Here is a 12,557-nt window from a genome sequence, read left to right on the forward strand (position 1 = left end):
ATAAGTCACCAGGTGTGATTTACCCTTTGACAGATGAAACCCTACATCAACTACTGATTACTCTTATGGGAGGAAGTGAGCATTTCACATATTAAGATATAATACAAGGATACTTCCTTTGTGTGTTGCACTTAGTCAATTGAAAATATGCTTAAAGTTTTGAAAAAAACTGCCTTTTTGATTATCTGTTTTGAGTTTTGTATTAAGAGTTGTGAGATTTTACCACATTCTTGTGAAAATAGTACAAAAGTGATTATAAAATCTATAATACATGGATACTTCCTTAAATGTACTTATTTTGTGTTATGCAATTATGTTATTGAAACAGAATAAGTCTAATGAGAGAATAAATAAGTCAAGTCCAACCATTACCTCTCTCCTCTTTCACATCCCTCTATCTTCACTCCATGGGTGTGTCCCAATAATCTCTCCTTCCTCCTGAAGTGTATCATTCCCTCACTACTCCTCTCAAATGTAAAAGCATTGGATTGGTGTTGGCATGGGGTAGAGGGAGTTTACATATACCAGTCATTTCCTTTTAAATCCATGAAGGGAAGTGGACAAGTTCAAACTTAGAAAGGAGATAATAGTTCCACACCCCATGTGTCCTGATAACTACAGGAATGAAACCATATTGAGGTTGTCTGCTTTCTATACGGTTTGAGGGGAGAGAGAGAGAGAGAGAGACACAGAGAGAGAGAGGCAGAGAGAGAGAGAGAGAGAGAGAGAGAGAGAGAGAGAGAGAGAGAGAGAGAGAGAGAGAGAGAGAGAGAGAGAGAGAGAGAGAGAGAGAGAGAGAGAGAGAGGACATCAGGTAAAGTTCTGGAGATGAGGGAATATGTGTGCAGAAAGAAACCCTCCAGTATGGTTAACCACAGTTAGGCCCAGTATGGACTATCAATACAAGTGACCATTTAGAATGTGACCCAGTTCAATGGGTCTTAACAGAACTGGGGGATGTCAGACATGAAGTTGTCTAAACATAACTGGAATATAATTTGTTTCTGATTCATTGTTAATGGATTTTCAATTAGGAACATTGGGGAAAAACCTAACACAACAACACACATAACAAACAACCAATAAAAACAAAGGGGGAGGAAACCACTAAAGTCATTACCATATTGTCATTTTGTAATGACAGGGAGAAAACATGTAAAATCTAGAAGACTACTTTAGATCTGGTCAGAAGAAGCCTAGTGCACTATGCAGGGAACAGGGAGAGATTTGGGACAGAGACAGTAACTCCTGGATGGAAATCTTCATTCTAATGACAGTGAGCAAATCTCCAATCTCCACCCTATTCCATATGTAGTGCACTACTTTAGATCTGGTCAGAAGAAGCCTAGTGCACTATGTAGGGAACAGGGAGAGATTTGGGACAGAGACAGTAACTCCCCTGGGTATGAATTCTCTCTCTATCTTATCTGTCTTCTATATTATGTTCTCCTCTCCTCCTCTCTTCTCTCCTCTATTCACTCTATTCTATCATCCACACCACATGCCAGCTTCAACACAATCCATTTACAAGTTAAAGACACACCTTGGAATAAATAGCAAAGGAAAACTACTACTAGATGTATTTTTTATTTCCCATCACCATAAATCATATTTAATAACTGAACAGTAGCAGACCTAACTTCATCTGTTCCTGACTCTGGGTAGTGGATTAAAAAGACCATCAATCTCCAATGATATTAAAGTACAATTCTGAACATTACTGATATAGTGAGTGGCAAGTCAAGATATGTGCTGTTTTTATTGTTGGGTTAATAGCACCACCTGCTGGACAGGTTTAATGTTGCTTGACTGAGCAGTATGGGAGAATAAAAGATGCCAAATTTAGGGTCGGTTTCCCGGACATCTCCATTGAACATGCTTTTTAGTCTAGGACTAGGCTTCATCTGTGTCTGGGAAACCGGCCCATATAGTTCAGTTAGCAAGTAAGTAACACTACCTGTTCCATGATACTGAGGAAAATGACATTGAGACAGAGAACCAATTGAGAAAACATTTCAATGGTTCTGAATGACAACCAACATACATTAACAGCATACATCATGATTAATGTGAATATATAAGATTAAAACATTGCACTTAAAAAAATATGAATGCATTGAATTGTAATTCATAACATCTTCTGAAGATCAAATCAATCAAATCATTGTACATAAAAACAGAGCAGAATGAATCATCACATCTGGGGACCATCACCACCAGCATGACTAGTATCTATGTGGACCCAACTACAGTTTAACCAGCTCAGCAGTACCAGAGAGACAAAACCCAGGATAGAGGGGCTGAGTGAATGTGGTCTGGACTCTGTGGAGGAGGGCCATTGTGTCAGAGACACTGTAGAAGGACAGAGTACCTGCCTTGTTTTCCAGGTACACTCCTACTCTGGAGGACTGAGGGCCTGATACTTTAGTCCCAACATCATTGTGTATGAACCTATAACAACCACTAGAACACACTAAACACCAGGACTTGTCATTGTATCCAAATGCACCATCTGTCTCTGTTCTGCTGATGTCTTTATATGAGACTGCTGTAACAAAACCCTCCCCACTCCACTCCACCTCCCAGTAACAGCGTCCAGACAGACCCTCTCTACACAGAACCTGACAATGGTTTGTGAATCTGTCTGGATGAACAGGATATGGTTGGACTTGGCATATATAGGTCACCTTTCTGTTCCCTTGAGATAGAGAGAGGCGTTTGTGTGCTGTGTTTGGGTCCAGTGTGACCTGACAGGAATCTGGGAGAAGAGCAGAGCAGAGACCAATGAGGGGAGTTAAAACAATAAGTTAAGTCAGATACTGTATCTACCCTGTCTTTGATTAGAGCAAAGCAGAGATCAAATCAGAGAAATATGAGGAGTCAGATAGATACCCAGTCTTTGATTAGATCTACTATTGCTATATATTTCTAGAGGGATTGTTAGGAGTGTCAGTAAAAAGAGACTGTTAGTTACTTCAGAATAAAGAGACTCACATTGTAAGAACTGTTCTCTGGTCTTGGGCTCTGGAGGCAGTACAACATCCACTATATTCACTACAGACACACAAACACATTCACAGAGAGAGGGAATGTTATCATCATACCATATTCCACATGTATATGAGTAGTAGGGAACTTTCAATGGTCTAAAGTTGATGTTCTTATTATTTTCAACACACCTGTAGTGGAGATCTTGGTCCATTCTCCTTTAAGGACGTCTTCTAGTTTATCTCTCAGTTCAGACACAGTCTTACTCACATCTCCAAAGTACTGAAGAGGACGGACAACAATGCTGGGTAAGTCTGAAGATACACTGGTACTGGAGAGAGACTGATAACGAGAGAGAGAGAGACTGATAACGAGAGAGAGAGAGACTGATAACGAGAGAGAGAGAGAGAGAGAGAGAGAGAGAGAGAGAGAGAGAGAGAGAGAGAGAGAGAGAGAGAGAGAGAGAGAGGAGATACAGAACCAAATGATTGAGAGTTTCAATTTTCATATCACATGTAAGAAGGCAGTTTAGTTACCTGTAAGAAATGGATGTGATCCTCTGTGTTTGAAGCTCAGTGCTTCTCTTCCTCAGCTCAGCTATCTCCTGCTCCAGTTGCTCCAGGAGTCCTTCAGCTTGACTCACTTGACCCTGCTCTACTCTCCTCCCTCCTGGTACCACCACCACTTGACCCTGCTCTACTCTCCTCCCTCCTGGTACCACCACCACTTGACCATGCTCTACTCTCCTCCTTCCTGGTACCACCACCACTTGACCCTACTCTACTCTCCTCCTTCCTGGTACCACCACCACTTGACCCTGCTCCACTCTCCTCCCTCCTGGTACCACCACCACTTGACCCTGCTCTACTCTCCTCCCTCCTGGTACCACCACCACTTGACCCTGCTCTACTCTCCTCCTTCCTGGTACCACCACCACTTGAACCTACTCTACTCTCCTCCTTCCTGGTACCACCACCACTTGACCCTGCTCCACTCTCCTCCCTCCTGGTACCACCACCACTTGACCCTGCTCTACTCTCCTCCCTCCTGGTACCACCACCACTTGACCCTGCTCTACTCTCCTCCTTCCTGGTACCACCACCACTTGACCCTTCTCTACTCTCCTCCTTCCTGGTACCACCACCACTTGACCCTGCTCTACTCTCCTCCCTCCTGGTACCACCACCACTTGACCCTGCTCTACTCTCCTCCCTCCTGGTACCACCACCACTTGACCCTGCTCTACTCTCCTCCTTCCTGGTACCACCACCACTTGACCCTGCTCTACTCTCCTCCCTCCTGGTACCACCACCACTTGACCCTGCTCTACTCTCCTCCCTCCTGGTACCACCACCACTTGACCCTGCTCTACTCTCCTCCTTCCTGGTACCACCACCACTTGACCCTGCTCTACTCTCCTCCCTCCTGGTACCACCACCACTTGACCCTGCTCTACTCTCCTCCTTCCTGGTACCACCACCACTTGACCCTGCTCTACTCTCCTCCCTCCTGGTACCACCACCACTTGACCCTGCTCTACTCTCCTCCTTCCTGGTACCACCACCACTTGACCCTGCTCTACTCTCCTCCTTCCTGGTACCACCACCACTTGACCCTGCTCTACTCTCCTCCCTCCTGGTACCACCACCACTTGACCCTGCTCTACTCTCCTCCCTCCTGGTACCACCACCACTTGACCCTGCTCTACTCTCCTCCTTCCTGGTACCACCACCACTTGACCCTGCTCTACTCTCCTCCTTCCTGGTACCACCACCACTTGACCCTGCTCTACTCTCCTCCCTCCTGGTACCACCACCACTTGACCCTGCTCTACTCTCCTCCCAGCCTCTGCCCCCTGAGTCCTAGTAGGCTGGACAACAGAACAAGTCAAAATTCACTGAAGGCTGTAAAACGGCCAAAGAACATTGGCTGAGCTGAAACACTATCCTGAGGCCAAAGCAAATGAATTGAAGCGAACCATCACTGAGCCTCTTCTGACTGGAATGATCCTTAGAATTCAATTTTCCCTAAATGGCCCCAAAAAATGTCTACATTTTTATTTCACCACTATAATCTGTTCTTAGGACGAAACAGAAAAAAAATAAGTAATAAATAACAACTCGTGTAGAAAGTAAACATCCACACCTCGATGGTGCCAAGTGTGCTTATGTCTGCATTACCAGGAAGTAGGATTTTTTTTTAAACTTCTGACTATTTCTGGTCTAGCAATCGATGACAGCAGAGTACACTGCCCAACCTGATGTCATTAGAAAGAGGAGATTATCCTGATTAAAATGGAGTCTGACTTGAAATATACCATTGTGAGTTATTTTGTGAAATAAAGAGACATACCTATAATTCCCCGAAAGGAAACAATGGGACGACCTCAGAGTTCCTGGAGTACATGTTGTTTTTGGGACGTTTTAACCACCAGCAATACGCTGCCCAAACTTACATCATTAGAAATAATAGGTTATCTTGATTAAAATGATGTAGAACTTCAAACCATTAAAATTAATACATATATTTGACATAATTGGTGAAATAGACAGACATGTCCCTATTTCCCAAAACAATGGCAGTCTGAAAGTTCTAAGAGCAGTCTTTTATTTAACCAGCTGACCATTTATCTACGACCATTTGCCTTTTTGTGGTTTGTTTACATTTAGTTTACATTTACATGTGAGTCATTTAGCAGACGCTGTTAATCTAGCGAATTAAGGTGGCTGGTTCGAATCCCCGAGCCGACTAGGTGAGAAATCTGTACCCTTGTACATCGACAGATTTAGGCACTTAACCCTAATCGTTCTGGATAAGAGCGTCTGCTAAATGACTCACATGTAAATGTAAACTAGGCCTCTGTGAAAGCGTGGCAATAACTTATTAACTTTACATTATTCACAGACAGACTCCTCTGAAGGCAGGCAGGCAGCACACTCCTGAAAACGAACTGCTCAGCAAAGCAAAGGCTCTTTTGAGAGCTACCAGATTTATATAAAAAAAGCTCATTTTCAGTGTGTGTCCAGTGTCTGTTTATATGTTAAGGGGGTGTTACTTTTGCAGATAATGTCACCCATCTAAATATATATATTATTTTTTATATAATTAACTAAATGTATGGTGTTTTTGGTTTATGTCAGTTTCATTGTTTGTTATGCTATGAATTGTTATTTTATGGTTGTAAGTGATCAAATGAACTAGAACATTTTATATTTAGCAATTTTGAGTAATTACTACTTTAGTAAGGATACACTTAGTAAGGATATACACTTTATTCAGTACTACTGCAGTTGCTAAATAATTCCAATAGATGGCAGCATAAAACCACGAATGACATTTCAGAAGATTAGTTTAGTTCTCTCCCTTGATACACCACCACAAACTCCAGCCTGAGCTTTTTACTGTCCCTTTCCACACTGCTAACGCAAGAGGAAGGACTGAAAAAACATTACTGTGAAGTAATATAATGATGATTCATGTTTATTATTACCTGTTTTTATGCTCATGTTTTAAAACTATACCTCATTACTATAACGATTATCAATAAGCGCGAACATTAATTCAGTCACCTCTGGTCGAAGAAAATGTATTTTTCTAGTACATTCATTGTCAAATTCATCAACCAGCACAGAGCCACTCTGCCTTCTCGAACAAGTAGTAGATCGTAGTGGATCGATTTCATTTGAATGATCTCATATTCAAACAGCCTTAGTTCCTACTGTATCTTTAATGATTTGTTTATCAGACAGTCACCAACAAGTAGTTCTGGTCTTACCTGTTTCTCAGTCCTCTCTGCTGCAGCTGACACTGTATCATGGCCTTTATGTTCATCCATTGTACACAGATAACAGATACACTGATGATCGGTACGACAGTAAACCTCCAGCAGTTTGTCATGATGAGAGCAGATCTTCTCCTGTAGTTGTGCGGTGGCTTTGACCAGCTTGTGCTTCTTGAAAGCAGGAGATTCATAGTGAGGTTGGAGGTGAGTCTCACAGTAAGATGCCAGACACACCAGACAGGACATGAGGGCTTTCTGCTTTCTGGTCCCAGTGCAGAAATCACACGCCACATCTCCAGGTCCAGCATAGCACAGAGCAGGAGGGGGAACAGCCTGGAGTCCTGTCTTCTTCAGTTTCTCCACCACTTCAGCCAACACAGTGCTCCTGTTCAGAACAGGCCTTGGGTTAAAGGTCTGTCTGCACTGTGGACAGCTGTAGACACCTTTCAGATCATCCTGATCCCAGCTTTCTTTAATACAGCCCATACAGTAGCTGTGTCCACAGGCAGTAGTCACCGGATCCTTCAGTAGATCCAGACAGATAGAGCAACAGAACAGTTCCTGATTCTCTGCCATTTTGATGCTCTCTCCCGTAGGTTAAGCAATGGCAGTGTCAAAGATAACTTTCTGTTCAGTGTCAAAGATGACTTTCTGTTTCATGGAACTCTACACCAGAGGACAGGGAGGGGCTTCCTACTTGACTGTGTACTCTGTATGTAGAGGGGGTGTGGTTTCTTTGATAAGGAAGTGTGACAGAGTGTTGGATAGTAGCCAGAGATGTTCAGTATTTCTCTTACATCTATTTGAAATACGTATTTTAATGACTTCTGAGTATTTTGTCATTTGATTCACACTGGGCTGAACTAAACTTTTCAAAATACTAAATACTTTTCTATACCATTTTTTTAATTGTGATTCACATTTTGCATTAATTGAAAGTCGCTCTGGATAATAGTGTCTGCTAAATGATTACAATGTAAATGTAAATGCAAAAATTAATAATTGCAATCACTGAAAAACTCAATTTAAAGGGATTCTTCCGGATTTAGGCAATTAAGCCCTTTATCTATTTCCCCAGAGTCAGATGAACTCATGGACACCATTTTAATGTCTCTGCATCCTGTATGAAGGAAGTTTGTAGTAGTTTTGGGAGCCAATGCCAACTAGCGTTAGCGCAATGACTGGAAGTCTATGGCATGCTAGCAGTTACTATAGACTTCATAGCGCTAATGCTAGTTAGAAACTTCCTTCAAACTGTAGAGACAAATAAATGGTTCCATTCATTCATTGATTTTTAGAACATTTTCAGGTCATTGTTTGTTTTCAGTGGAAAGTCCAAATACATTATTTTTCAGATGTTGGGGGTAAAACTGGCAAATCTATAATGTTTATTTATGCTCCATAAAGTTGTCCTATAATCTGTTGTTACCCTGACCTCTCCCACAGATTCCATCAGGTTACTACATTCAGACCATGAACTCTAACCTGCACCTGAACAGCTTCCTCCTGCCCATCGGTGCCATGAACGTCATCAGCATCCTACCTCTGCTGCTGCTGGCCCCTCTCATGGAGTGTGTCACCTCCTGCTACCTGTCCATGGAGAAAACACCCTTCTCCCACGCCAGAGTCATCAGTAAGCACACACACACACACAAACACACACAGAGAAAGACACACACACACACACACACACACACACACACACACACACACACACACACACACACACACACACACACACCCTACTGGTGTACCTGCCCCCTACTGGTGTATTAGAGACAGACAAGAGACGTTTGAACCAAATGAATGCTTCTTTCTCTTCCCAGCCTTCCTCTCTTCTCTGTTCCAGGCTCTGTGATCTCCTTCCACCTGACACCCAGTCATATCAGAGGCATCTCCCTGCACTTCCTCCCCCTGTGGATATACTGCTACATAGATGACTGGAAATAGCTGATTCATTGTGTCAATCAATTCAATAACAGAGCAATTCCAATGTCATGATTTTGACTTTTATATTGAAAGATCACATTGATTCAGTAATTGATTCAGAATACAGAATTGTTTGGATTCATACATGTACATGGGTGATTTAAATATTCTCATCTGATCATAAATGGATCAACAATGATCCCAGTTTCTGATTTGACTGGTTTGCCAGTACTACAGTTTACATCAAGAGAAAAAGAGACACATTTACAGAGGATTGCAACAGCCAAGAGGTGATCAGGTAGACAGTAAAAGTCTGAAGCCTGAGTGTCAGTCTGTATGTGCTATCATGCCATCTGTTTAGCAAGACCACTAACAGATCTGGGACCAGGCTTTTATTTTTATTTTTACAATAACGTTAAAAAAGGGGAATTGAACCAGATCATAGGCCTACTGGAAGACTGTTAATAACCCAGAAGCTCTCCATCAACATGTCTGAAATGGTTGAAATCATCTGTACCTACTCGTAATTATTGAGATATGATTTTGTACCAATCCCAAACCCAGGATAGAGGGGCTGAGTGAATGTGGTCTGGACTCTGTGGAGGAGGGTCATTGTGTCAGAGACGCTGTAGAAGGACAGAGTTCCTGCCCTGTGGTCCTGGTTCACTCCTACTCTGGAGGAGCAGGGGACAGATATTTCTGTTTTATTACCATTGGGCCAAACCCTACAATGGGGGGCGATAGCACTCCAAAGTCCAGGACTGACTGTTACCTAGAAATGTAGACTCTGGGACCTTTCCTTTCCTGATGATCCCTCTATATGACACTACTATTTCAACCCATCCACCGCTCCACTCTACCTCCCAGTAGCAGACTCCAGACAGGCCCTCTCTACACAGCAGCTGTCTCCAGTAGTCAGGATAGGGCTGAGCTTTATCAGTGGCTGTCACCTTCCTGTTTACCTCAGACAGGCTGAGTTCTGGATGAGCTGTATTCAGATCCAATGTCAGCTGGAGGACGTCTGACTGATGAACAACAAAACCCAATAAGTAAAAGAAAGAACATGTATGTTGTCTTTGAGAGGGTGTTTGAATATCACTTACAGAGGGACAACTCTTCTTTGGTCTTCAGCTAAGGAGACATTTCGAATTCTGTCACTATTAAAAAATGCAACTTCATATCACATGAATCAAGGCAGTTGAGTTACCTGGAGGAAATGGATGTGATCCTCTGTGTGCGAGAGCTGCTCCAGCTCAGTGCTTCTCTTCCTCAGCTCAGCTATCTCCTGCTCCAGTTGCTCCAGGAGTCCTTTAACCCGTCTCACTGCAGTCTTCTCCTGGCCTCTAATCAACCTTTTCACCTCAGTGAGTATTCTCTCAATGGACCCGATCAGTTCAGTAAAGATTGTCTCATACTTACTAACTTCTGCCAGTACAGAGCACTGATAACTCACAGAGAGAGAGGAGGGGGTCAATTTCCACTGTTACTGGATTCCAGACAACCTGTTCCCCAGTGTTGTCTTGGTACTATTTTCACAAGTGTGTGGTAAAATTTCACAACTCTTAGAACAAAACTCATCACAGATCGTCAAAAAGGCTGTTACTTTTTTCTTCAAAACTTGAAGCACATTTTCAATTGACTAAGTACAAAACACAAAACCACACAGTAACATTTTCACCAAACCTAATCAGTGTTTCATCTAGAAATACCTTTCATATAAAGTAAATGCCTTTCACAATGCAATGCTCACAATACTTTTCATATGATTCTCTTCTCATTTGTTTAAATACATTTGACCATCACTTAATCTAACTGCGCTTAATGGTTAATCACTTAACCGTTTGGTAAAACTATAGATTTTAAACTGGTTTGTCTACTATATAAGGATTTTGAGAACTACAGAAATAAAATGTGTTTGTAAAGTATAAACATCTAGATAACATGTATGATACATGATAACCATACATAATGATTGTGTCACACCCTGGTTCTGGGACTCATTATGTTGAGCCAGGGTGTGTGCAGTCTATGTGTTTATGTTCCTTGTTCTGTCAGTATAGCAGAGGACTTCACGTATCGTTCTTGTTTTGTTGTTTTGTTCTAGACTTTGAATTATTAAAGTCATGTTCGCTCAACGCGCTGCGCTTTGGTCTACTCATTTGGAAGACGATCGTGACAGAAAAACCCACCACCAAAGGACCAAGCGGCGTGTCAAGCGGCAACAGGACCAACTTACACAGGATTCATGGACATGGGAGGAGATACTGGATGGAAAGGGTCCTTGGGCACAACCGGGAGAATATCGCCGCCCTCGTGAAGAGCTGGAGGCAGCTCAAGCCGAGAGGAGGCAATATGAGGAGGCAGCACGGAGGCAAGGCTGGAAGCCCGTGAGCACTAGCCAAAAATTTCTTGGGGGGGGCCTTAAAGGGAGTGTGGCGAAGTCAGGTAGGAGACCTGCGCCTACTCCCTGTACTTACCGTGGAGAGCGAGAGTACGGGCAGACACCGTGTTACGCAGTAGAGCGCATGGTGTCTCCTGTACGCGTGCATAGCCCGGTTCGGTACATTCCAGCTCCACGTATCGGCCGGGCTAGATTGAGCGTTGAGCCGGATGTCATGAAGCCGGCCCAACGCATCAGGCCACCAGTGCGTCTCCTCGGGCCGGCTTACATGGCACCAGCCTTACGCATGGTGTCCCCGGTTCGCCTACATAGCCCGGTGCGGGTTATTCCTCCTTCCCGTACTGGTCGGGCGACGGGGAGTATACAACCAGGTAAGGTTGGGCAGGCTCAGTGCTCAAGGGAGCCAGTACGCCTGCACGGTCCGGTATTTCCGGCGCCACCTCCCCGCTCCAGCCCAGTACCACCAGTGCCTACACCACGCACCAAGCCTCCTGTGTGTCCCCAGAGTCCTGTGCGTCCTGTTGCTACTCCCCGCACTAGCCCTGAGATGCGTGTCCTCAGCCCGGGACCACCAGTTCCGGCACCACGCACCAGGCCTATAGTGCGTCTCGGCCGGCCAGAGTCTGCCGTCTGCCCAACGGTGCATGAACTGCCCGTCTGGACTGAGCCTGCTACGCCGCCCGTCTGCCATGAGCCTTCAGAGCCGTCCGCCAGACCGGAGCCGCTAAAGCCTTCCGCCAGACAGGAGCCGCTAGAGCCTTCCGCCAGACAGGATCAGCCAGAGCCTTCCGCCAGACAGGATCAGCCAGAGCCTTCCGCCGGACAGGATCAGCCAGAGCCTTCCGCCAGACAGGATCAGCCAGAGCCTTCCGCCAGCCATGAGCAGCCAGATCCGTCAGCCAGCCATGAGCAGCCAGATCCGTCAGCCAGCCATGAGCAGCCAGATCCTTCAGCCAGCCATGAGCAGCCAGATCCGTCAGCCAGCCAGGAGCAGCCAGATCCGTCAGCCAGCCATGAGCAGCCAGATCCGTCAGCCAGCCATGAGCCGTCCATCCAGGATCCGCCAGAGCCGTCCAGCCAGGATCCGCCAGAGCCGTCCAGCCAGGATCCGCTAGAGCCGTCCAGCCAGGATCCGCCAGCCAGCCAGGATCCGCCAGAGCCAGCCAGCCAGGATCCGCCATTCAGTCCGGTGCTGCCCCTTAGTCCGGTGCTGCCCCTTAGCCTGGTGCTGCCCCTTAGTCCGGTGCTGCCCCTTAGCCCGGTGCTGCCCCTTAGTCCGGTGCTGCCCTTTATCCTGGTGCTGCCCCTTAGTCCGGTGCTGGCCCTTAATCTAGTGGGGTTAAGGTGGAGGGTGGTCATTTGGAGGAGGCTACGTAAGCGGGTAGTGACTATGGTGGGGTGGTGGTCTAGGCCGGAGCCAGAACCGCCACCGAGGAGGTATGCCCGCCCAGCCCTCCC

General features: G+C 45.1%; 1 protein-coding gene across 1 annotated transcript; it reads right to left on the reverse strand.

The window, feature by feature from the left end:
- Positions 1-2,246: 2,246 nt before the first annotated feature.
- On the reverse strand, positions 2,247-7,382 carry LOC311122965 (E3 ubiquitin/ISG15 ligase TRIM25-like; the record flags this gene model as incomplete). The annotated part of the gene is made up of 2 exons (XM_084197259.1): positions 6,776-7,382; positions 2,247-2,372 (listed from the first exon to the last, which is right to left on the reverse strand). Exons 1-2 carry the CDS (start codon positions 7,343-7,345, stop codon positions 2,247-2,249), a joined length of 696 nt encoding a protein of 231 aa, XP_084053385.1. The 5' UTR covers positions 7,346-7,382.
- Positions 7,383-12,557: the final 5,175 nt, after the last annotated feature.

Source organism: Coregonus lavaretus (genome assembly GCF_964263955.1).
Source record: "Coregonus lavaretus genome assembly, contig: HAP1_SCAFFOLD_1239, whole genome shotgun sequence".
In the NCBI taxonomy this organism is placed as follows: Eukaryota; Metazoa; Chordata; class Actinopteri; order Salmoniformes; family Salmonidae; genus Coregonus; species Coregonus lavaretus.